The following is a 27,286-nucleotide window of genomic DNA, read 5'->3' as shown; positions in this document are numbered from 1 at the left end:
GTATCATCTTTAAAAATACTTGGTATCACTATCGACAATAACCTCTCCTACCATGATCATCTAAATAATACTATTAAATCATGCTTTTATAGACTCCGTCTAATCCGATCAATCTCAAAATTTTTAGAACCAAAATCGCTAAATATCCTACTTCATTCTTTGGTTATCTCTAAACTTGATTATTGTAATTCTTTACTGTTAAATATTACACTAAAAGAAAAGAAACGTTTACAAATTATACAAAACACTGCCGTTAAACTTATTTATAAAGGAAAAAAATACGATCATGTTACTCCCTTTTTGATCAAATCACACTGGCTCCCCATTAATCATCGGATTACTTATAAAATCCTATTATTAACATTTAAAACTCTCGACACTAATGAACCCCAATTTATAAATAAATTACTTATTCCATACAATACCTCACGCTCATTACGCTCAAATAACCATAAACTTTTAACTATTCCCTCTTTAAAAATGATTGGTACCCGCCGTCAGGATATGTTCTCAGTATCAGCGCCTCAACTTTGGAATTCTTTACCTTTACATTTAAGAGAAATAAATAACTTAAACGATTTCAAAAATAACTTAAAATGCTTTTTATTCAAGGATGCTTTTAACGTTTAGCCTTAAAATTAATTACGAGCTCCTCTTACATGTAAATATTTTTTACATCATTTATAAACTTTTAGCTTATTATATAATAGTTAAGAAAAATTTTTCAATTTAACTTTTATTTTATAACTTTGTAATATTTCATGTTATTTCCTATTTTTTTTTTTTATATCCTTATTTTTTTTTATATATTTTATTACTTATGTATAAATTGTTAACTTTTATAATATTTCATGTTATTTACTATTTTAGTAAATTTTAGTATAAATTGTTATTTTTATAATATTTCATGTTGCTTACTACTTTAGTATCATGTTTATTCATACACTGTACTTCGCTTAGATATAATTTTAATTAAGCGATTAATCAAATATAAATAAAACTTGAAACTTGATTAAGCACAGCCCACGCCGTTTCAGCCTCTCAGAAACCCAATCCGCTTCCTTCTCCTCCACTCTGCTTTGGCTTTTGAGGTCACCCACACCCACCGCGGCAAAGGAAGTTGCGGCAGCGGGGTAGCTAGCTCCATTCCAGTTGGAGGCAACTTGTTACTTCCGGCGGGGGGTGGGGGGACACCCACAGGGGAGCGCTAATGCCGGGAAGAGCCCGGGCCCGCGTTGCCTTCGATGTCGGGGGGGGGGGGGGGGGCTCATCGCCGTTGCCTCATCTGTTTGCCCTCCATCAACGGGCCCCCCTGACATTTTTGGGCCCTGGGCTTATTCTTTAATCCGGCCCTGAACAGTACCACTGTCTGTGCTGGCTTCCCTTCTCTTCCCTACCTCCCCCCACCCCCGGGACGTAACTTCCGGTTTTGGAGAGAAGGGAAGCCGGCATGGACGGTGGTACCGTTAGAGCCCCAGAGCATGGAAGTTGTTTGCTGCCATTTTTTTTTTAATTTTAAAGTCAGGCGGAAACTTTTGGCAGCTCTTCAATGTTGAGCAGCAGCAGCAGCAGGATTCGCGACAGTTGACAGCCAGACGCTCACTTAAATTAGTTGGGCGGAGAGCCCGGCTAAAAGGCGCTGTTGAGAACACTGGAGAGCATAGTCCGGCACCAAGACACACACAACCTGATGAGAGCCAGTCAACATGGAAATCATGTCCGACGAACCTACTTCAATTTTTTGAGACAGTGAACAGACAAATTGCTAGTGGAGAACCGGTTGATATTGTATACTTGGACTTTCAGAAAATGTTCAACAAGGTTCCACATGTAAGACTTCTCAGGAAGTTATAAGGCCATGGAATAGAGGGAGATATACTAAGATGGATAGGCAAATGGCTAGAGAACAGAAAACAGAGAGTGGGCATAAATGGGAAGTTCTCAGAATGGGAAAAAGCAACTAGCAGTGTACCCCAGGGCTTGGTACTTGGACCCATCTTAATTAATATTTTCATAAATGACCTGGAAGAAGGAACATCCAGTGAAATCATCAAGTTTGCAGACGACACAAAGCTATGCTGGGCAATCAGATCGCAGAAGAACAGCTAGGAACTCCAGAGCGACTTGAATCAATTGGAGAAGTGGGCAGATAAATGGCAGATGAATTTTAATGTGGAAAAATTGAAAGTGATGCATTTAGGCAGAAATAATAAAGATCACAAGTATAGTATGTCAGGTGTAACTCTGGGAAAGATCGAACAGGAAAAGGACCTGGGTGTACCGATAGATAGGACCCCGAAACCGTCAGCGCAATGTGCAGCAACGGCGAAGAAAGCAAATAGAATGCTAGGCATGATAAAGAAGGGAATTATGAGTAGATCAGAGAAAGTTATAATACTGCTCTACAGAGCCATGGTCAGACTGCACCTGGAATACTGCGTCCAGCATTGGTCTCCATACCTAAAGAAGGATATAAAATTGCTAGAGAGGGTGCAGAGACGAGCACCAAAGCTAGTAAAAGGTATGGAGAACCTGGACTACGAGGAATAACTTAGGAGACTGGGGTTGTTCTCCCTTGAGAAGAGGAGACTGCGAGGGGATCTGATCGAGACTTTCAAAATACTGAAAGGATTTGACAAAATGGAGCAGGGAAAGCAGTTATTCACAATGTCCAATGTGACATGGACAAGAGGAGATAGATTGAAGCTGAGGAAGGACAGGTCCAGGACGAATATCAGGAAGTTCTGTTTCATGCAGCGAGTGGTGGACACCTGGAATGCTCTCCCAGAGGAAGTAATTGCAGAATCAACCGTTCTAGGATTTAAGGGTAAAGTAGATGCACATCTCCTTAAGAGTGGCATAGAGTGATGCAGGTAAGGGTAAATTAGATGCACATCTCCCTTGAGAAGCATACAGTGATATGTGGACTAAAACTATGCCAGGGTACACCTGGCAGGGCCTCCGCGTGTGCAGATCACCGGACTTGATGGACCTAGGTTCTGATTCAGAGATGGCAATTCTTATGTTCTTAGAGGCATTTTCTCTTTTCATTTATTAAGATTGTTTTGTACATGCTCACTGGATAATGTTCTTAAATGTCTTTGATTTGAATACTTTAGTGATATGATCGCAGTTCTATGTAATCCACCTTGAACTTTTGGTTAATTAGGTATAAATTCCAAAATTAGATTACATTAGGTTAGATTTTATATAAGAACAATTTGATTCACCAGCTGATCTCTGAAAGCCTTTAAAGAATTTTAAAAAAATTAAAGATTTGAATAAAAAAGAGCCAAAACATATAAAAGCGTGTCAAAATAACTCAGCACTGCTAAAGCGTGTCAAAACAACTCAGCACTGCTAATGGTAACAGCACTTCCACCCCTCACACAGAAAGCCCATACAAGTCACCACCCACTCTGGTGAGGGAAGTGAAGGGAATGCTTTATATAGAACAAAATGACAGAGCATGAGCACCAATAATTTAGTCAAGGGAAATCTTGCCTCACCAATCAACTACATTTCTTTGAAAAGGTAAATGAACACATGGATAAAGGTGAGATGGTCGACATTGTGTATCTGGATTTTCAAAAGGCATTTGACAAAGTACGTCATGAAAGACTTCTGAGGAAATCAGAAAGTCATGGGATAGGAGGTAATGTTCTAGTATGGATTAATAACTGATTTGGAAGAAAGAAAAGAGAGAGTAGGTTTAAATAGTCAATATTCTCAATGGAGAAGGATAAAGAGTGGGGTTCCCTAAGGGTCTGTGCTGGGACCACTGCTTTTTAACATATTTATCAATGATCTAGAGATGGGAATAACTAGCGAGATAATTAAATTTGTTGATGACGGGGCGGTGAATGGCCTTGTCCCCGTAGCCACGGTGAACACTGTTTTTTAGCCACCGTGTCATTCTCTAGCTATGATAAAATAGCTTAGTAAATCATTTACCTAGTCCACCCTTTGACTGACTCAACAAAAAAAAGAATACTATAACCCTAAATCCCTTCATTATACTTATTTATATAGTTAGCTTCTATAAATATACATATAAAACTTTTAGTTGCCAATTTAAACTTCCTTTGTATATCCTGCTTCATCCTGTCATGTACGAAGCGTGAAGTTGTGAGCTAATTCCACCATGTTAATTACCCCTCCTAGATGATTCTTAAATATTAAAATAGTCTGAGAAAGGAAGGTTTTCATTCCTTTCTTGAACTTTTTGGTATCTTTTTCTAGTTTTAATTCCTTTGGTAGGAAGTTCCACCACATTGGGACCACCACTGAGAAAATTCTTTTCCTGACACTTTTATATTTGATGCATTTGAGAGATGGTATTTCCAACAAGTATTCTTGACTTGAACGAAGTGTGCGTGTTGTAGTATGGTGTGTAGTCTGGTTGCTAAGTAATGCGGTTCTAAAAGATGAACGATTTTGTGGGTCAACAACATGATCTTGAATTTCACACTTCTTTCAATAGGGAACCAATGTAATTCTTTCAGAATCAGCGTGGCACTTGTACGTTTTGATTTTCCCAGCAGAAATCTTGCTGCTGCATTCTGTACTATCTGTATCTGTTTGATCATGTACTTAGGAATGCCTAGCAGGAATGCATTACAGTAGTCCAAAATAGAGAGTACTGTGGATATTACATTGGACATTGCTTGATAGTTCAGATATGGTTTTAGTCCTCTGACCCAGTGTGACATAGTAACATAGTAGATGACGGCAGATAAAGACCCAAATGGTCCATTCAGTCTGCTCAACCTCATTCAATCTAAAAAAATTTTCTTCTTCCTCTTAGCTATTTCTGGGCAAGAATCCAAAGCTCTGCCCTGCACTATGCTTAGGCTCCAACTAAGCCCTCCCTAGCCCATCCTCAACCAAATGGCCATATACAAACACAGACCGTGTAAGTCTGTCCAGTATTGGCCTTATTTCTTCAAAATTCACTATGTTCTGATTCCAGATCCATGTTTTTTTGAACTGTCACCATTTTCCTCTCCACCACCTCTCTCGGTAGCGCATTCCAGGCATCCACCACCCTCTCTGTAAAGAAGAATTTCCTTACATTGCTCTTGAGTCTACTACCCCTCAACCTCAAATTATGTCCTCTGGTGCTTTGCCAATAAAAAAATTCTACACTTGTGTGCAGGAAAGATTTTGGTCCATCTCTACTTCTGTGTGTTCTTTGAATCAATAGATTATCAAGTCTTACAGTGTCATTAAGTTGATAACTTGCTTTGAGATGTTGAAGGCACAGTTGGATGCCTTTCTTGTATTTTCATTTGTAAAGAGAAAAAGTCAGTACTAAGAAAGCCAAGCAGGTGGTTTCAAATGAAACTGTTGTCATCCAAGTTGATGTTTGAGAAAATTATGACTTTACCCCTAAATTCTACATAATGCGCCTAAAGTTATGCATGTACATTGATGTACAGAACCAAAGCATGCACACAACTTAATTGTCCTAATCGGTACCAATAATTGGCAATTAACATATTTGGTACTAATATAAAGTTATGCGCCAATTCATAGTGCAAAATTCTATAAGAAACATGCATCTTGTCCAAAGTGCATACCTTAAAATGGGCAGATTATGGGCATATTTTTAACTTCGGCGCTGTTGTGTGCCAAAATTAGGTGCAGGCATAAATAGGGTGTGTCCAAATCTTAGGATCCTTTTAAAAAGATATTACGTCTATAGGTCTTTTTATTCATGTGTTTCTGCATGAAATTTATTTTGAGTTTATAGAAATGAAAGATTATTTGTCTCAAGGTTGTTCTATCCCACTTGTTCTTTCTGTTGGATTTTACGTGGGATATCTGTTCCCCTTCCTTTGCACAGCAGTGCTTAGGCGGCACCAAGTGTGATTCTATAAAATATGCTTAACTTTTACAGAATCACACTTAGTGCTGTACTAGTCAGTGCTGATATTTTTAGGTAACATATATAGAATTTGGGCCTTAAGCAACAAAATGAAAATCAGAGTGAGCACTTAACCAACAGTTAAACAACTGTTTTAATTGCATATGTTTGGCAGCCGGACAAAGCTGGCATTTCAGAAGCATTCATAAGTGATATTTTGGACCATGACAAATATGCAATCCATACATTTCTTTCTCACTTATTAAATCTGGTGAAGAGCAAGAACCTCTCAGTTAAGGAAATTCATTTCTTCAATGATGGGGACTGCAAGCCAGTTTAAGCAGAGGTTTGTCGGTAAACCTTATATTTTTTCAAACTGAATTCCGTGTCAAGCTGTTGTGGTACTTCTTCACCACCAGTCAGAGCAAAGATGTTGTTGATGGTATTGAGTGAACAGTAAACACTTAGTTGGAAAAGAATGCTTTGCAGAGAAAGCTATTCAAAGAAATGCTATTCAAAGGATGCTAGAAAAAAAAATCAGTTTAAAAAAAAACAAAACCCAACCCCAACATTTCATTTATTCCTGCTGATAAAGTGGAAAAAACTTGTGCTGACCTCGATGAAACACTTCCAAACTTCCACTTCCAAAATTCTTACACTTCCAAACACTAACGCTGTCCATTGTGTTTTTGATGCTAATACATATGTTGGACTATGATGCACTCTCTGCTTCAAGGCAAAAAAAAACAACCATTTGCCTTTAGAAAAGATATTGTACTACCAAAGACAACAGAAACATCTAAAAAATCCAGCTGAAATCCCTTTACCTGTAGCCGATGCAGTCAACCCAGGAGATTTTCTTCTGGTGTGGTTTGACTGCAAGAAAAGCATAAAGTTGTATGTTGGTCAAGTAAAATCTGTGATGAAGATTCAAACAAAGTGGCATTCTTAAGGAAACAAGATAAAGAAGGTACTGTATTCTCATTCCGGTACAAGAGGATATAAGCTGGACTGAATGTGACCATATTATGAAAAAGCTAGAACCGCTAAAGATGAACAGACAAGAATGAGCAAGTATGATCACTATTGCTTTAGCAAACCAGTGGGTATTAAGCTTAGATGCATATTACACCTAGACATTTACATGCAATTGATGGTCTAAGAAAACTGATTTCTTTTGAAACTGAATTAATACCGATCTATTGAATGATGAAGGGCTATACACTATACAGGTACTTTTATACACGTAGTTAAATCTTCTGGAACAGAAGAGATCATACTAAAAATGAAAGGCATATGCCTTTGTTCAAATTTATTAAGTTGGATGAATGCTAAACAAATTTTTTAATGTTCCACAAGTCTTCCATTTTATGAATAAAAGTTCTGTTTCATGTGATTCCACTATCTGCAACTAAATTTCCTTTTTCTTTCATACAGTTACGCACTTGAGACCCATTCATATTTTAATATCAACTATAATGTGTGTCCTAATACTTTGTCTCTTCTCCGGTTTGGCTGAATTGTACTGAAACCCCTCAATTTCATGTCTAAAATTGCCGATTCCATTATCAATATATCCACCAGACATTTCACAGGCTTGAAGTCCAATCAGAAGACTGATTTTTATTTTTCGCAAACTGCATTTACTTAAACTACACTGTCCCTTGTATGTACCAATAATTTCAAAATCAGCAGCCTCATAGGTGACTTGTTTTGTTAATTCTGTTACTCATGGAATGGCCCTTTGTCATCATCATTTTCATTATCTGCATTAGAAATAGCGTTAACTCATCACTTACATCTTCATCTTCATCATTGTGCTGTCCAATTACAAAGTAGACTTTCACAAAGGTGGAATCATTGTCTGTTTTCCTAACAATTTTTCATCTGATGTCAAACTGTTTGAATATCCGAGAACTGATGCAAAAATGTCAGATGTGTGGGAACCCTTTGATCTTAAGGCCAGACAAGCAGACTTCCTCTCTAAAGACTACCAATCCAATGTACAATTACACCAATATAAAAGTTTCCATGAAATGAGCAGCATCTGTTGTTGTAGAAACGTATGACTGTTTACCAAGAATTGCTAAAAGCTTCATCTCCGCTTTAAAGTAATCCAATTCATCACTGTTCTGTTTGGCTGAAGACCAGTAACCAATTCAACAAACACCGGCAATTCCACTATTCTCATAGGCTATATTTAAAAAATTGCAAAATTTATGATATGACCCGCTGTTTGCATGATGAGATTTGCAGTAGCACAATCCTGTTCCCAGTTTTGCTGTTTCATTTGATTTATTGTGGAATCATCATTTATATCTCACTTTCACTTTTAGTATCAGATGTAATTGAGCAAAAGTAGTAACATTGGCAAAATTATTACCTTCAGTAAAAGTAACAAATGTTATCATAAGTAATACTTCTTTACAAGTAAAGGTAATAAAATACTTCTACTTAAACTTATATACAGTAACTAGTTACATTTTCTTATTTACTATATAAATCTGCTGGTAGGTCTGGATGCAGGAGAAGTGTTGAACCCTGAAAAACTTCTCCCCCAAAAGATTCTAGAGTATAAGCATCCCTACCCAGGGGATCTGAGGCATGGGTCGTCAAGCTGCTGGCTCTGAGTGGATTTGACCACCATGGAATGGTGTGGCAGCTGCACCTTTTTGAATCCAGGAGCCATTTTTGACCCTATATTTGGAATCTGCCTAAGGGCCACCTGCACAGAAAAAAGGTATTCCCAAAACCTCATCTGTGCATTCTACAGAGATGAATCATAGTTGAGTGCAGTTAGCAGCTCAACTTTGGGCTCATTCTCCATTTCTAACTTAAATGGAATGGCCGCCACCATTGCCTTTAAAAGTTGACAAAGGGAGGGGGGCATCTTCTTTCTCGTGAAAAAGAGGAATCAGATGGAATGCCAGTGGATGTCCAATTCAAAAATCCTCTGGCTCTTCATCATATCAGTCCTGTCTCAGACTCAGCAAAGTGCTCATCACGAGGAATCAGAGTCTGTGTCTCCCTTGGCCTGCTGGAAGAACGTTCAGGCCTCAAAGTAAGGATCCTATCTGAACTCCAAGCTTGTTTCCTCCCCCAATGGAGAGAGGGTCACCTCCTCGGTCAACATCAGCCCCAAATGTCTGGCAAGGCACTGGTGTTGATGACTAATCAACAGGCAGGGCTTGGGTCTCCAACATGGGCTGGCACCCTCAATGCCTTGGCAATGCACCATTTCAAAATGCGCCCCAGCAGCTCCTACTACATAACCCAGAATTGATCAAGGGCAAGCATCTGTTAAAGTAGGATCAGTGCTAGTATGGGAACTGCCTGAGATGTCTGTACTGAATTGGAGGCTAGGTCTTGGCTAAAAGGAGACTGCTGCATTGGCATTGCTACAACAGAGGATGTGCAGTCCTCCTGACACTGGCACTTTTCAAGTGCAGGCAATGCTGGCGAGCTTCTTATACATAAAGGGAAAAACAGCCACAATGAAATTAAACGGCTCAATTTTGAGGAAAGAAAAAAAAAAAAAAAAAAGTGTCTCTCTGAAACAGGAAAGCAACCCAACAAGAGCTCAGCCTTAAGTGGGCCTTGGGAGCAACCAATAAACAAAGAAAACTTAAACCTGCCAAAAACTGAGGAAATAAAAGGAAACAAGGAAACTGGAAGGAAAAAAAAAAAGAGGTACCGCAGGGAAGGCACTGAAGAAATACTGCCAAAATAGCACAGACATGTTGAGGAGAGCTCTCAAACATGACCTCTCTCTGCTCCACAAAAAACTAAAGATGCTGGTCCTGTACGTTCATGCTGTACAGGAAGGCACTTGTGCATGTGTAGATGCTAAATACTAGAGCACTAGGTAGTGTCCACATCAGAGCTCCATTGGGTGATGTCACCAACATGTGAGAAATTAAGTTCTGCTTCTCCTCAGAGAAAATTCACATCAAAATTACAGCCTCCGATTCTGTCCAGATGGAAAGCATGATCTAAAATGAGGGACCGATTCCATATGAGAGATGTATGTAGCTTGAATTCCTCATGAAAGAAGTGGAGGAACAGAGAGAGGAGGTGGCAAGATTGAGAAGCATCCATGGCAATGAGAAATACAATAAAATGCTTAATCAAAAATCTCTAGTACAGAAACAGAAGCTGTATTGAAAGAGGACAAGCAGACACAGATCATGAGACCCTGCTGGACTGATACCATGACTCCTCCTGCCCTCAAACTGAAGAATAAATATGCAGCCTTGAAAAGTGGAGTTTTCCGGTTTTATAAAAGCTTTGGTATACCACACTATAGACAAGGCTTTCAGAGTAATTTACACTTACTAAAACACAAATTAAAAGAAAACCTGCAGAAATAAGAGGTAAAAGAAAGAAAAGAAGAAACTCCATTATAGATAGTAAATTTATTGAAAATTGATAGATGAAAGACATTGAACACGTATACTCCTCGATGGTGCTCATCAATCCCCATGTCAAATAGTGGTACTAATTCTAAGAGCCATGAGAGTCTAGAAAAAGGAACGTTATAAGCGCAATTCTAAGCGTTTAGATGTGGTGGATACTAATAAGGGTTTTTGCCAATTAGAAAGTTGTAACTCTTGAAGTATTTGGAGCACTGGGAGTGTAACCTGTTCCTTTAATGGAGTCTTACAGGGATTGTAGAATAGCTTGGAAATCCTTAGTAGTCGTGGGAGTTGCAGTCTGAGTGAGACTCAACAGGTTAGATACCTATTGGAGAAATTTTGGATAGGAAAATTCCTCAGTTGGAGAAGGTGGCAGCATGACCTGAGCTGATTGACCTGCACTGGACATGGGACCTTCCTCTTGATCTACCCAGTCATTAAGGGAGATAGTATCCTGCAATGGAGATGAACAGACAGGAGAGCAGGGACCCCAATCTAACTCCTGCGGGATTTTCCCTAGAGAGGGTAAAGGAAGTGTCTCTGGAGGGTTGAAATCCTTACACTCTGGGCACCGTTGGCGAACTAACAGAGACAGACTGTTCAGAAAGAGCAGGCTGGAATAGAGTGGCACTATCCTGCATAAATTTTTGAAAGAGGAGGAAAAAATTTGACAAGAACTGATTAGAACCCAAAGGATTGGCAGGACGGACTGACTGACTACCTGACAGAGAGGGCCGTTTAGAAGGGATCAGTGCTTGGACCCATGCTCTTCAACATATTTATAAATAACCTGCAAATTGGTACGACAAGTGAGGTGATTAAATTTGCAGACGATATGAAGTTATTCAGAGTAGTGCAGATGCAGGAGGATTGCGAAGACCTGCAACGTGACAAACACACTTGAGAAATGGGCTGCAACATGGCAAAGAGGTTTAACGTGGATAAATGTAAGGTGATGCATGTCGGTAATAAAAATCTTATACACAAATACAGGATGTCCGTGCAGTATGTGGAAAGACACCCCAGGAAAGAGACTTGTGAGTACTGGTCAATAAGTCAATGAAGCCGTCCGCGCAATGTGTGGCGGTGGCGGCGAAAGGGGCGAACAGAATGCTGGAAATGATTCAGAAGGGGTTCACGAACAGATCGGAGAAGGTTACAAGCCACTGTACTGGGCCATGGTATGCCCTCACCTGGACCAGCACTAGTCACCGTACATGAAGAAGGACACAGTACTACTCAAAAGGGTCCAGAGAAGAGCGACTAAAATGGTAAAGGGGCTGGAGGAGTTGCCGTACAGTGAGAGATTACAGAAACTGGGCCTCTTCTCCCTTGAAAAGAGGAGACAGAAGGGACATGATCGAAACATTTAAGATAATGAAGGGAATAGGCTTAGTAGATAGACAGGTTGTTCACCCTCTCCAAGGTAGAGAGAAAGTTAAAAGGGGATAGATTCTGTACAGACATAAGGAAGTTCTTCAGCCAGAGAGTGGTAAAAAACTGGAATGCTCTTCCGGAGAATGTTATAGGGGAAACAAGTTTCTGCTGAACCAGAACATACGTAGGTAAGGCTAGTCTCAGGGCACTGGTCTTTGACCTAAGAGCCGCCACGTGAGCAGACTGCTGGGCACGATGGACCACTGGTCTGACCCAGCAGCATCAATTCTTATGTGCTTATGATCCTGATGGAGAGGCAGCTCGTTTAGTTTTGGAGAGACTCTTAGCCTTTGTCAAAATACTTGGATGTCCAAAAATACATGGATGTCCAGAAGAAGATTGCCGACTAGGGCCAGGAGAGGACCATGGAGCCAAGACGGAGCCAACGGGAGCCTTTGCTGGACCCTGCACACTCACAGAAGCTGCTGTTGTGAGAGAGCTCCTTATCAAATTTGCCACAGGGGGAGAAGGGTGCTGCACTGATCCAATGTCAGGAGATTTTTCTTTGAGCCTGCCGAATATGCTGACTTTTTCTTTAAATGCAGCTTCGGCGGCAAAGTGCTTCCCTCCCCTTGCGGAACCGAGACAGGGTCCTGGGGGGAGGGAGCAAGCGGCATACTGTCCTGTCTGGTGGTCTTCGCTGAAACCTCAGCGAGAAGAGGAGCTAAGGGAGAACTCTCATTCATCGCAGGAAGTGACAGGAAACTTCAGCGTCTTCACGGTCCTAAAACCTGCTTTAAAATCTCCAGTGGGGAGAAGAGAACATGAACTTATAGTTCCTCCACGATCTCCCACTCCTGTTTCTTGTCAGTTTTGGGGGTTTTTTTTTTTAAAGGGTCAGTGAGGTATCTATGTCCGACCCACTTTGTAAAGCAGTAGATCTTTTTTTTTTTTTTTAATGCATTTCTGTCAATATTTGACCTATGTGGTTTATGTGGGGGGTTTTTTTTTGGGGGGGTCAGTCTTTTCTTTCTAGTGATGAGAGGGGAGAGCTGCAACCGTTCAGGAGTGGCAAAAGAAAAAACTGTCAGGGCAGAGGGAGGGGCTCAAGGAGTAGGATCCCCTTGCACATGCCCAGTAAGCTCAAAGCTTATCATTAGCTAGGGGAGAGTTCTGCCAGTTTAGGCTCAGTCATTGGACTCCGGAGATCTATATGTTACTAATTTGTTAGATTTGTTAATGTTCATATTTCTATCAAAGCTGCTCATGTAAACCGCTCTGAATTGACTTCATAGACATTAGTTAGTGGTATAGAAGCTTTAAAATAAAAACAAACCCAATAACAATGTATAATTTAGTATGGTGGGGATGGGACTTGTAAACCGCCTTTTTGTGAAAGTACTGGAACATACTAAGTCACTTTTCTATTATGAGTATTGCTTGAATATATTATCTTTATAATCATCTTCTAATTTTCAGTTGCTTCTCCTCCAGAATTGTGGACTTTAATCTTGACACTCAGAGTTAATTACTATTGCTTTGTTTTTGATGTGTTATAACTTATTTCTGTCTGAGTTTCATAATTTTCTGTAACAAAGTTCTTCTTTTGTTATTCTACTTTGAAAATAAATATAAAAAGGTAAAAATAAATTTAGAATCCATTTCTAAGATACCATTAAAAAATATTTATCACTGAGAAAGTGTGTACATCCGAGGGTGCTGAGGGAAGTTCTGGTGGCTTCGCTGATTGACCTTTTTAATGCTTCTCTAGAGTTGAGAATGGTACCAGAGAACTGGAGAAGGGTAGATGTAGTCCCTCTACACAAAAGTGGAAGAAAGAAGTAGGGAAATACAGGCCAGTAAGTCTGACTTCTGTGGTAAGCAAATTAATGGAAAACACTTTTAAAACAGAGAAAGGTAAAGTTTCTGGAATCCGGTGGATTATAAGACTGGAAGCAACATGGATTCACTAGAGGTGGGTCTTGTCAGACAAATTTGATCAATTTTATTGACTGGGTGACCAGAAAATTGGATAAAGGGAGTGCACTGGATATGGTGTATTTAGATTTTAGCAAAGCCTTTGACTGTGTTCTGCACAGACATCTAATAAATAAACTAAGTGCTCTTGGAATGGGCCCCAAAGTGACAGGCTGGGTCAGGAACTGGTTGAGTGGAAGACGACAGAGTAGTGGTCAATAGAGATCACTCCAAGATGTTACCAGTGTGGTCTGCCTCAAGGTTCTGTTCTTGGGCCTATTCTTTTTAACATTTTTATAAGTATTGCTGAAGGGCTGTTGGGTAAGATTTGCCTTTTTATGGATGATACCAAAATCTGCACTAGAGTAAGACACCCCAGATGGTGTGAATAACATGAAGAAAGACCTAACGAGACTTGAAGAATAGTCTAAAATTTGTCAGCTAAATATAATGCTAAGAAATTCAAGGTCAAGTATTTGGGCTGCAAAAAACCAAAGAAACTGTAGTTTAGAGGGTGAAGAACTTAGGTGCACAACAGAAGAGTAGGACTTGGGTGTGATTGTTATGTGATGTGTGATTCTATTTGATGATCTTAAGGTGGCCAAACAGGTTGAAAAGGTGACAGTGAAAGCTAGAAGGATACTAGGGTGCATAGGAAAAAGGTATGGCCAGTAGGATAAATAAGGTATCGATGCCCCTGTATAAGACTCTGGTGAGACTTCATTTAAAATACAATTCCCACTCAGAATCTGCAGATTCAGCATCCATGGATTCGGTTATTCACGATTTTTAAACAGAACAACATTTTAAATTTTTCTAGCTATTTTAAGCCCTGTAAGCCCCTCCCCCACCTTAAGCCTTACCTGATGAGTTTTTGGGGCAGGAGCAATCTTCCCATGCTCCTGCCCTATGCAGATCGCTCATAAGAAATGGCTGCCTTGAGTTTCCATAGATTACGACGGGAGCTTAAGGCAGCCATTTCTTATGAGCGATCTGCACGGGGCAGGAGCGTGGAAGATCGCTCCTGCCCCAAAAACCTGCTAGACCATCAGGTAAGGCTTAAGGGGGGGGGAGCTTACAGGGCTTAAAATAGCCGGGGGGAAGCGGGGGTTAGGGGCAGAACCGGCCCGAATATTATTCATAGCTTTTTAATATTCGCAGGTCGGCTCTGCCCCTAACCCCCGTGGATACGGAGGGAGAAGTGTAGTATACAATTTTGGAGATCACACTTTCAAAAAGATATAAAAAGCATGGAGTCGGTCCAGAGGAAGGCTACTAAAATGGTACATGGTCTTCATCATAAGGCATATGTTGACAGACTTAAAGATCTCAATATGTATTATTTTAGAGCAGTGGTTCCCAAACCCTGTCCTGGAGGACCCCCAGCCAGTCGAGTTTTCAAGATATCCCTAATGAATATGCATGAGAGAGATTTTCATACCTGTCGCTTCCATTATATGCAAATCAATCTCATGCATATTCATTAGGGATATCTTGAATACCCAACTGGCTGGGGGTCCCCAGGACAGGGTTTGGGAACCACTGCTTTAGAGGAAATGCAGGAGAGGGGAGATATGACAGAGACATTTAAATACCTACATGGTATAAATGCACGAGTCAAGTCTCTTTCATTTGAAAAGAAGCTCTGGAATGAGAGGGCATAAGATGAAGTTAAGAGGTGCTAGGCTCAGGAGTAATCTAAGGAAATACTTTTTTACAGAAAGGGTGGTAGATGTGTGGAACAGTCTCCCAGAGGAGGTGGTTGAGATGCAGACTGTGTCTGAATTCAAGAAAACATGGGCTAAGCACGTGGGATCTCAGAGAGAGGAAGAGATGATGGTTACTGTGGATAGACAAACTGGATGGGCCATATGGCCTTTATCTGCCATCATGTTTATATAAAAAAATTATTCATAAACTTTACCTTGAGCAAGTCGTTCTAGTCGCCTTCCATGCTCTGGTGGTATAGCATACCTAAAATATAAAATTAAAATATAGAAATCTTGAAGCCCTGGAAATGAAAAGGCCTAGAAACACCATCACTTAAGTAAAATCACCAGTCTCTTACATATGAATTGAAATTAGTTTTACATATACATTATTACTGTACATATTTGTCTACAAGTTAATCTAATGTACAAGGGTAGTTTTGTGATTAGAAACAGCCAAAAATGCTGTGACCCACACTGCTCCCTCTTTCTCCCCTCTGCACCTCAAAGTCCAAAATTGCTCCCTCTCTGTACCTTCCTCCAGCATCTCACCTGCCTTTCCCAAACCTTCCCACAGCCCGGAGCTTCACAGATTTCAACAGTCAGAACTGCCTTAAAAGCCAAAAGGAAACAGCTAAATCATATTTCTATAAAGCAGAATTATATATTCTTGAACAATCCATCTGGAGGCTGAACTCATGGAATCTTGAATCCTCTCTTTAGCCTTGGCTGCGGGGCTAATAAAACTTGTTCCCTCCCCTCAAGGCTGTCTGCCTAGTAGCTTCCTATCATGCTCAATTTGTTCCTGCAGCCTCGCTGCATGGACAAAATAAATCTCTTCTGCTCGTGATTTGTTTTCAATTCCTAGTCCAACATTCCCAAGATTAGGAATTGTACTAGGAGACAAAAATGTGGTTCTTTAAAAAAATGTGTGTGTGTCAGGTTGCACATTGTTATGACAGATTTTCTGACAACACTGTCAATCTGTAATTGAAGAGAGCTGTGTCTATTTATAGCAGGGATCTCAAAGTCCCTCTTTGAGGGCCGCAATCCAGTCGAGTTTTCAGGATTTCCCCAATGAATATGCATTGAAAGCAGTGCATGCACATAGATCTCATGAATATTCATTGGGGAAATCCTGAAAACCCAACTGGATTGCAGTCCTCAAGGAGGGACTTTGAGACCCCTGATTTATAGAGACCCCTAATACTTTTAGTATGGGTTCTAGTGGGTAAGTTAAGAGTGTTAATTTTTATGTTGGTTGCTCTAGGTTGTTTATCATTCTCCATTAATAGGAACCACAATTTTTCTGTCCAATCGGAGACAAACGGAAAAGAATTATACGAAGGCCTTCTAGCCACACAGGCAGCAAAACCAGACTACCAACTCTCCAATCTACTAATCACGACCCCAGACTACAAAACTTTCAGAAAAGAAATAAAAACCTTGCTATTCAAGAAATCTACAAAGACTAACACCATATGAAACATTTCAATCCTCTGAAGCAACCCACTCTACTCTGTAACACCTCTGGACATGTCCAGAAATCCTCTTCTGTAATCCGCCTTGAACCGCAAGGTAATGGCAGAATAAGTCACTAATGTAATGTAATTTAGTTTTAGTCTATGATCCTTACATCCAGGATTCTAATGTTTTAAAGATATCTTGTATTTTTTTGTTTATTTTAGTGAGAGTTTTCAACTGGTAGAAGAATGATATCACCTGCATAACTATATGAAGCTATGCCTATTTTGTCTAAAATGCAACTAAGGGACGAGCCCTGCGGAATGCTGCAAGGGTTTGAACAAGCTTCTAACATGTTTTAATTGGCCAAGCTTCTAATATGTTTAATTTGATATTTCCTGGATTGAAGGAATCCCTGAAGCCATGTATAGACCCTTCTGGCTATACCTACTGCTTCTAGTATCCGTAATAATCTGGGATGATATACCAAGTCAAAGGCTGAGGATATATCAAATTGGATGATTAATATCTTCCCACCTTCACTTAGCTGTTGTCTTGCTATGTCTAATAACATTCCCAATAGTGTCTCTCTACTGTGGTTCGTTCTAAATCCAGATTGGGAAAGGTATAGTAAAGAGTAGTATCTGTTATTTTTGGTGGTAATTGTTCAGTTGATTTCAATTAATGAAAAAAAGATTAAACATAAACCTGTCAAAAGTGCAATATGAAGAAATTAAATTAGTGGTATGAATTGGGATTTTGTTAACGTGCATTTTCATAGAATCTAAAGAGAAAACATTTGGAAATTGCTGCCACAGACTAATTCTACACACTATAAAACATTACATCTCATCATATTAAATAGATTAAAAACATATTTCTATGTACAAAGACAGGTTAGATTTTATCAAAACATTGATATCTGCTTCACACTGTTGAAAAACAGCGCTTTATTTTAAAAAAGTTTTGATTAAAATATTTAACTTGCCATGATTTTGGCTCGCCAAAGTGGAGATAATTAATGCTGTAAAGATCCATATCTTCAGTATGCCACGCAAATGTTGTTTTCCACATGCCAAAATATAGATATGGAGTATTTACGCCCTCAATGGAAATGCCACAGACTTCTTCTACAACATCCAATATTGTATTCAAGCGAGATATATTCCATTCATCAACATCCTAAAAGATAAATATAAAGCCAATAAAATTTTAACTTCTCAATAAAATAACTAACGTACTGTATGAACAAATGTGCTACTCTTCCTCTGTATAAGTTTAAAACCTCCTCTGGAAACATTCTGAAGTTACTCTATGGATGAATGTAAATATGTCCAGCAAAAATATAGAACTAATGTATTAAGATAATCATTAGTTTACATACTGAGAAATAAGACTTAGATGGGAATTCATCAATGTGTGCTACTGTCAAGACGGGCTAGCACAAGGTCTCATTGGATTCCATATTTCTAGGAAAAACAAAGGTCACAAGGGAAAGTATTCCATATTAGTATATGCAAAATTCCTAGTATAGCACTTCTAATGTTCTACTTACTAGTTAATAGTAATTCAGAAATAATTATTAAAGCAGAAAAAGTAGAAAGACCATGGTGTAAAGTCTCTCCACAGCCACAAAACAAATCTGTTCCAATAAGGCTGCAGAAGTGCAATGACACAGTATTTGTTTTGAATCCTTGCAATTGTCCATTCCATTCTTGCAGGCATTTACTGTATCACTAAAAAGGTAAGGCATAGAAAGGCATAAGCTGCAGAGATCACAAGCAAATACTGTCTCTCCACTCTCAATATGCTCTCACCTATCTGTATCAAGTTTCTCTCCTTTCCTTCTAAGAGCACTGCTGTTTGCCACCTATGTCCAGTGCCACCACCACTCTCTCTCCCTCCCTCTGCTTCCCAGTCTTAGCCCATTGCTGTCTATCTCTCCTCCTCTACCCTCCTGGTCCACTGAAACAATACAAAGAAGAGACAAGAACCCAGAAAAAAAAATTGAATAGTACCTTGAAAGGGGGGTTGTAGCTGAATATGGAAGAGAAGACTTTGAAACACTCCTCCTGGCCATCACTGTCTCCATCTGGCCCTATTTCCTTTTCCTTGGAAGAAGAAATAGGGCAAGATCCTAAAGAGAAAGCAGGCATGAAAGAAAATCCTAGAGGTTGGACAGGGAGAGAAAAAAAAATACTGGAGGGGGAGAAGAGCATATCATTAATGCTCTGCGCTGCCCCCGACGCTCATAGGAACTCTATGAGCGTCAGGATCAGCGCACAGCACTGAGCGTGCCAGCCTGCACTAAAAAATGCTTTCACAGTTTTGTAAATGGGGGGGGGGGGGGGCTAAATGAGGAAAGTGGGATGGGAAACTGAAGAAAGCATACAGAAGGAAAGAGATGGAGATATATGGAAGAGGAGAGAGGAAACCATACAAGAGACTAGAGTATGGGCAGAAGAGTAGGAAGAAGAGAAGGGCTAAAAATAGCAAGTACACCTATATCAAGAACCTACATTAATCCTCACTAATGGAGTTGAAGAAGAAAAGCAGGAAGGGGGAAATTATAATGTTGGTTATATCTAGGGTAATCTTAAGAAAGTTGATAATAAATCCAAGAAACATAAGATAAACAAGGTGTTTCCTTCAGAGTTAAGGCTTGCGATTCTGTATGAACCACTAGAAATCAATTATCTAACTAAGGAAATAACAGATACTGTTTGTGCAGTTGGGCAACTGTCACCATGAGACACTGAAACACTCTAGGAGTAGATGAGTGGCCAAAGGAGTACTGTGTTCTGGAATTGGCTGGACTGAAGAGTAAGCCTGAGTGTGGCACAGTGGTTAAAGCTACAGCCTCAGCACCCTGAGGTTGTGGGTTCAAACCCACGCTGCTCCTTGTGACCCTGAGCAAGCCACTTAATTCCCCCAAGTACATTAGATAGATTGTTAACCTGCTGGGACTGACAGGGAAAACTGCTTGAGTACCTGAATAAATGCATGTAAACCATTCTGAGCTCCCCTGGGAGAACGGTATAGAAAATTGAATAAATAAATAAAATAAATAAATAAATACTTCGTTTCAAGTTTATTAAAATCTTATTATACCGCCAAATCAGACTATAAGGCAGTGTACATATCATATTAAAATACAAGTGTTTAAAAAATACAGGGTACAACAAAGGTATATCGTACAAACACTTAACAGTACAAGACTGACAGACAAACTGGTACAGAAGTGAGGTGGTAGAACTACATTATTTAAAGAGAAAGAACAAGTGGAACTGACAATAGGAGGGGAGCAGATATCACATGAATCAATTATATTCAGAGAATAAAAAGCATCCTTAAATAGGACGGTTAAACGTTAAAAGCGTCCTTGAATAGATAGGTTTTGAGATTTGACTTTAAGTCTAAAATAGTCATGTCTTCTCTTAAATACTTTGGAGCGGTGTTCCACAAAGTGGGAGCAGTAATTGAAAAAAAATGTATGGTCGCATTGTGTTAATATGTCTCAGGAAAGGTACAGCAAGAAGGTTTTGGGAAATGGAGCAAAAGGTTCTTTGGGGATCATGAAGAATCAGTACTCTATTCAAGAAATCAGGGTTATTGGAAGAACGGATTTTAAAACTTAACAGAAGGATTTTGTATGATATCATGTGTTCTATAGGAAACCAGTGGGCCTTAATAAATAATGGCGTGAAGTGGTCATATTTTTTGGCTTTAAATATAACCTTAATAGCTGTATTCTGCACTATCTGCAGGTTCCTAATTTCTTTTTGTGTTATTCCTTTATAGAGGGAATTACAGTAGTCTAGGTGAGAAATTATCAATGAACGAATGAAGATATTAATGGATTGAGAGTTAAGTAACTTAGAGTGGGAGCGTATCATTCGCAATCTTTGAAAACAGCTACGAATAACTGTACTAATTTGGTTATGATATGTTAGTTTTGTATCAAATGTGACATCTAAAAGTTTGAGGGTGGGAACTATTTGTAGAGGAGTAGTTGAGATTGGCTTTGTAAGGAATTGGCCCTCTTTTACTGGGAAGATCATAATCTTTGTTTTGCTGACATTTAGGGCTAGCATATTAGCATTGAGCCAATCATGAATTTTTGTGAGTTTTTGGTTGATACCAGGTACTTCTTTAGGGTTGTTAAGGTCTATTGGATGAACCAATTGAAAGCAGCAGCATATGCAAATATGGTAAACCCTACAGACTGGGCAAGTGTCAAGAGAGAAGCCAAAAAAATGTTAAACAGTAAGGGTGACGGGATAGAACCTTGGGGGATACCAAACTTTGAAGGAGTGGAGTTAGAGGAAGTCCCATCGGAAAAATAAGATGTAAACCATTCCAGGATTTGATCTCCAATTCCTATGTTATACAGTCATTGAAGAAGAAGTTTATGATCTATTGTTGTCAAATGCCGCGGAAATATCTAGAGAGATGAGGGCCACAGACTTGTGGTGGTCAAGGTGGTACAAAATATTTGTAGTTAGTCCAATCAGTGATAGTTACATGGAATGGTGCTGCCTGAATCTGGTCTGGTTGGGGTGAAGAGCTTGTTTTTTCGATGAAATCTGATATTTGAAAGAAAACAATCTTTTCTGTTAGTTTAGCCAGAAAAGAGATATTTGCTATCGGCCAGTAGTTGGACTCTGACGGGCTTACTTTGAAGTCTTTGATGATCGGTGTTATGACACGCTTCCATAGACTTGGCATTGTTCCTGAGGACAAGCTTGTTTTTATCATGTCTAATATTTGGCCTCCAAATACTGAAAAAAAGTTTCAAAATGAATGGCGGAATTGTTTCGGCTTGGGTCCCTCTGGTGTTTAATGTATTTATAACTCTCTGAATTCTGGGGAGGGTAGGAAGGACAAAACGGGCGCATAAAGATAGATAATTTGGTATGGTTGACTGAGCGTTAGCAATATTTCTGTGGGATTTGAACAAAAGTTTATCTCAAATTAGTTGGATCTTAGCAAAATAAGAAGCAAGATTTTGAGCTGAGGGTAGCAGGGTGGATGTTGATTGTTTATTTTGACTTGAAGTTAACGATTTGACAAGTGAAAATAAGGCTGCGGAGTTTTTTGCCTTTGAAATGCAGTTAGAGTAGTATTTGGATTTTGCTTAATTGATTTTTGATTTGTAGAATTGTGCATGTTCTTTGCATTTGTGAAGATTAATTAAGGATTTGTCGTCTAACAAGGAGGACTGGAATGTGTATGCATGCATCCCTGAGATCCAAGTTACACATCCAATTTCTTTACTGAGCAAAGGGATTCTGAATTTTTTCTGGAGGAGTAAACTATTGAGATTTCTAGTTTTTTTGGGGAAAGAAAAAGTATCTAGAGTAGAAGCTTACTTACCTCTTCTGTGAGGGAACATGTTCTATAGCTTTGGCCTGGAGTAGAAAGTGAATTTCCTCCTATAAAAGGCGGAGATAGTGAAAGCCAGGAGGAGTGTTTTGCCTTCTTAACAGGATGATTGGCTTTCAGCTTAAACCCAGTAATGTAAGTACATAACAACTCCTGAATTCTTAAACCAATTCTTCTTAAAGTAGTAACTCGAATAAGGAGAAAATAACTTAAAGTTCAGTTGCTTGGAAGGGCCTTAGGCGCCTGGGCCAATCCGGCCCTAGGATCCTGTGGGTTGAGCAGGGGAGGGGCGGGCCTGCCTCATTTGGACGGAGGCGGGCCTGCTGGCCAGATGGTGAGGACCCATCCGGCCAACTTGCGGGTAAGCCCGAGGGGGGGGGGGGGTCGGCAGGATGAGTTGGGTACCCTCCTGCTGGCGATCTTCGGGGACTGGGCCTATTGGCAGGAAGGGTTAAACAACTTCCTACCGGCGATCGTGGGTTCTCTGGTCAAGAGGGGTTGGGCATCCTCCTGCCGTGATCATTCGGGGGCAGGGGGGGGGGAAGAGGGGAGACTGGCAGCCGTAGCCGCTACTAATCGCGGCAGGGAGATCCCTTGCCGCGATTAAGTATAGCGGCCGTGTCTACTTACCATGTAGGCCAGAATTTTGCTGGCCTACATTATAAGCGTCTCCCGCTCTACTAGGGAGACGCGTAGGGCTGCCTAGGTTTGACTAAGGCTACTGCCTAGCCTTAGGCGGGTTTGCGGGCCTTTCTAGGCTCCCAGAGGCACCTTCAATATAGGCGACCTGCCTGTGGAGCATTTTTTTTTTAGAAAACATGCCTCCCGATTGGCTGATTAGACAGCGGTAGGATACCTACAGCTGCCTACAATAGGGATGCACTTTGCAGAATCGGGGCCACAGTGTTTCTTATCTTCTGTTCCATACAAATCCTCGTGAGAAAATGCTCCATTTTCTAAACTGTAGACAAGTTTTTATGTGCTACTTAAAAAAAAAAAAAAGACCACACGCACACACCTCTGAATTAATTAGATAAGCAACTCAACTTTACATCTCATTCTATACTAACTAGTATGTCATTTGAAAAAAAAAAAATAAAAAACAACCCTCTAGCAAACTGGCTGGCTTCTTATATACAGTTCTGCTATCAATAAGCAAATACTCCTCTCAACTCTAAAATCAAGTCTTTTCAAAATAGGGTCAGCAGAGCAACGGTCACCCTTTTAAAATGTGTCTCTCTGAATATTATCTGCAAAAAAATGACAAAACATTATCCTCTCCATTACTTTCACTGTACATTATTGTTGGGAGGCAGATAGACAAGGGTGACCCGATCGACACTGTATATCTGAACTTTCAAAAGGCGTTCAACAAGGTTCCGCATGAACAACTATTTCAAAAAATTGCGAGCTATGGAATCAAGGGTGAAATACTCACGTGGATTAAAAACTGGCTGGCAGATAGGTAACAGAGAGTGGGGGTAAATGGACGATACTCAGACTGGAAAAGCTTCATCGGTGGAGTGTTACAGGGTTCAGTGCTTGGACCCATGCTCTAACATATTTATAAACAATCTGGAAATTAGTACAATGAATGAGGTGATTAAATTTGCAGACGACACAAAGTTATTCAGAGTAGTGAAGATGCAGGAGGATTGCGAAGACCTGCAACGTGACAAACACACTCATGGCTGCGACATGGCATATGAGGTTCAACATGGATAAGTGGATAAGTGTAAGGTGATACATGTCTGTAACAAAAATCTTATACATGAATACAGGATGTCCGGTGTGGTACTTGGAGAGACCCCCCAGGAAAGAGACTTGGGAGTACTGGTCAACAAGTTGATGAAGCCATCCACGCAATGTGCAGCGGTGACAAAAAGGGCAATAGAATGCTAGGAATGATTAAGAAGGGGATCACAAATAGATCGGAGAAGGTTCACAAATAGATCGGAGAAGGTTATCATGCCTAGAGAATGACACGGGGAAAAAATCTGTCCCCATCACCGGACCACCATCCTCCTTCACAGTCCCCTTCATCGCTCCGTCCTCACAGCATCCACCCTTCCCTCTTGCCACCTCACCGCCCTTCAGCGGCCCGAGAATCTCCCTCCCTCCCCCTTACCTTTGCGGCGTAAAGAAACTTAAGCGAGGGAAGGTGCGCGGTCACTGATCGCGTGCACGGCCCCTTCCCTCACTTCCTCCCACCTGCCAAATCTATCTCCCTCACTCCACCTTACCTTCGCGGCGCTTTAGAAAAGAAATTGATGCTGGCGAAGCCTGCCTGTGCCGCATGTGTGTGGACAGAAGCTTCTCCTCCGACAATTATCATTTTATAAACACAAATAAAACAGAGCAAGGTTCAACAAAACCCATCTCCCCTCCCTTTCTCAAATATCCCCTTCACTATTGTGAAAACTGAGCAAACCAAATTACTAAACAATGCTACATATAAAAATCAAGCTAACAGAATACTTAAATCACACATGGCAACTAGGGCAACTGCCCCCTGGTCAGAGAGAGAACGCCCTAAGCCAGCTGGAAGCTAAAAAAGCACAGCCTGGACTTTGCGGTCCCCAGTTATGTCTAATACCAGCTCTAGCAGGATACATATTTCAAATCTGAAATATTCTAATCACAAAATATAAAAATTTTTTTTTCTTTTTGTTGTCTGGTAATTTTATTCTTCAAATCACATTGGTCTCAGGCTTTGGTCTTAGGTTTCTTCAGTCTTCATCGTGGCATGGCTGGCTCCTGAAGGTAAAATAGACGCAAGAGCCGCAGGGGAGAAGATGCCGAGTCTGACACGGGCGCAATATTTTTTACCACAGGAGTAAGACTTTTCACCACTCCCACGAGGCAGTAAAAGGTCTTGTTCCCATTCCCGTGGTAAACCAGTTGCAAAAGTCTCCATTCCTGCAGATTTACTGCGGTGACCCGCGGTTTACCGCAGTAAACGGTCCCCGTGTCATTCTCTAATCATGCCACTGTACCAGGCCATTGTACGCCCTCACCTGGAATATTGCGTCCAGCACTGGTGGCAGTACATGAAGAAGGACATAGTACTACTCAAAAGGGTCCAGAGAAGAGCGACTAAAATGGTTAAGGAGCTGGAGGAGTTGCCGTAGAACAAGAGATTAGAGAAACTGGGCCTCTTCTCCCTTGAAAAGAGGAGACTGAGAGGGGACATGATCGAAACATTCAAGATAATTAAGGGAATAGACTTAATAGATAAAGATAGGTTGTTCACCCTCTCCAAGGTAGAAAGAACGAGAGGGCACTATCTGAAGCTAAAAGGGGATAGATTCCGTACAAACGTAAGGAAGTTCTTCTTCACTCAGAGAGTGGTAGAAAACTGGAACGCTCTTCCGGAGGCTGTTATAGGAGAAAACACCCTCCAGGGCGAAAACATCCTCCAGGGTTTCAAGATAGCAGTTACTTACCGTAACAGTTGTTATCCAGTGACAGCAGGCAGATATTCTCTACTTGTGGGTGACGTCATCTACAAAGCCCCCTAGCTAACGTTCTCGCAAGCACACTTGCTTGAAGATCTTCAAGCTTGCGAGTGTACCGCGCATGCGCGAGAGCCCCTCCCGCCCGATCTAGGGCATGCGTCTCCTCAGCGAGGCCTCAGTTCAGATAGCTAGCAAAGAAACCAACCACGGGGAGGTGGGTGGGTTATGAGAATATCTGCCTGCTGTCCCTGGATAACACCTGTTACTGTAAGTAACTGTGCTTTATCCCAGGACAAGCAGGCAGCATATTCTCTACATGCAGGAGACCTCCAAGCTAACCAGAATGTGGATGGTGGGAGAGTTGGCAATTTAGGAGAACAGATTTTGCAAAACTGACTGGCCAAAATGGCCATCACGCCTGGAGAAAGCATCAACAGTAGTGCGAGGTGAACGTATGAACCGAGGACCAAGTAGCAGCCCTGCAAATTTCCTCAATAGGTGTAGATCTGAGGAAAGCTACAGAAGCTGCCATTGCCCTGACTTTATGGACTGTGACTTTACTGTGAAGGGGTAATCCAGCCTGGGCATAGTAGAATGAGATACAAGCCGCCATCCAGTTAGAGATGGTATGCTTAGAAATAGGATGTCTCAATTTATTTGGATCGAAGGAGACAAAAAGTTGAGGAGCAGTTCTGTGTGGTTTGGTGTGGTCCAAGTAGAAGGCCAAAGCACGTTTACAGTCCAGAGTATGAACAGCTGATTCTCCAGGGTGAGAATGAGGCTTTGGAAAAAAACATTTGAAGTACGATGGATTGGTTGAGATGAAATTCTGAGACCACCTTAGGTAGGAATTTCGGATGAGTACGAAGAATCACTTTGTCATGATGGAACACTGTGAATGGTAGGTCAGTGACTAAAGCTTGCAGCTCACTGATTCGTCGAGCAGAAGTGAGAGCAATGAGAAATACCACTTTCCAAGTGAGATACTTTAGATGAGCCTTATCAATTGGTTCAAATGGAGGCTTCATGAGTTAAGTAAGGACAACATTGAGGTCCCAAACCACAGGAGGTGGTTTGAGAGGAGGTTTGACATTGAAAAGTCCTTTCATGAATCTGGAAACCACTGGATAAGCAGAGAGGGGTTTCCCTTCAATAGGCTGATGGAAAGCCGCAATTGCACTGAGATGGACTCGGATAGATGTAGACTTGAGGCCCAAATTGGATAAGTGCAACAGGTAGTCCAAAACAGAAGATAAGGAAGAATGCTGAGGCTCCTTATGATGAGAGAAACACCATGTAGAAAATCTAGTCCATTTTTAGTGATAGCATTGTCTAGTAGTAAGCTTTCTAGAAGCTTCTAGAACGTGTCTTACAGATTGAGTAAACTGAAGAGGAGTTATGTTGAGAGGTACCAGGCTGTCAGGTGTAGAGACTGCAGGTTGGGATGAAGCAGAGATCCCTGACTCTGTGTAAGCAAAGAAGGAAAAACTGGTAGGAGGTATGGCTCCCTGCTGCTGAGTTGAAGTAGAAGGCAGTGCCATGGTGCCATGGTTGTCTCGGCCATCGAGGAGTAATTAGAATTATGGTGGCATGATCGTTCTTCAATTTGACCAGAGTCTTGGGAATGGAGGA

The 27,286-nt window shown here is 40.7% G+C and overlaps 1 protein-coding gene across 4 annotated transcripts in view; it reads right to left on the bottom strand.

Annotated features, from left to right (window-relative positions):
* The window catches only part of KDM4C (lysine demethylase 4C), a 405,781-nt gene that overhangs the window by 320,078 nt on the left and 58,417 nt on the right, over nucleotides 1–27,286 (bottom strand). For 3 of the 4 annotated variants that reach the window (XR_004536811.1, XM_033918713.1, XM_033918724.1), the window contains exons 5-6: nucleotides 17,800–17,993; nucleotides 15,563–15,612 (exon numbers count right to left, since the gene is read on the bottom strand). Coding sequence is in view for 2 of the 4 variants with exons in the window: in XM_033918713.1 (XP_033774604.1) it covers nucleotides 15,563–15,612; nucleotides 17,800–17,993 (244 nt within the window). In the remaining 2 variants the exon portion in view is untranslated. Of the gene's footprint in view, nucleotides 1–6,696; nucleotides 6,746–15,562; nucleotides 15,613–17,799; nucleotides 17,994–27,286 lie in introns of all 4 variants that reach the window. The other variant, XR_004536812.1, reaches the window with a different exon arrangement.

Source organism: Geotrypetes seraphini, chromosome 1 (assembly GCF_902459505.1).
Source record: "Geotrypetes seraphini chromosome 1, aGeoSer1.1, whole genome shotgun sequence".
Lineage (NCBI taxonomy): Eukaryota > Metazoa > Chordata > Amphibia > Gymnophiona > Dermophiidae > Geotrypetes > Geotrypetes seraphini.
Note: the sequence above shows the minus strand (reverse complement) of the source record. Positions and strands in the feature narration are given on the sequence as shown.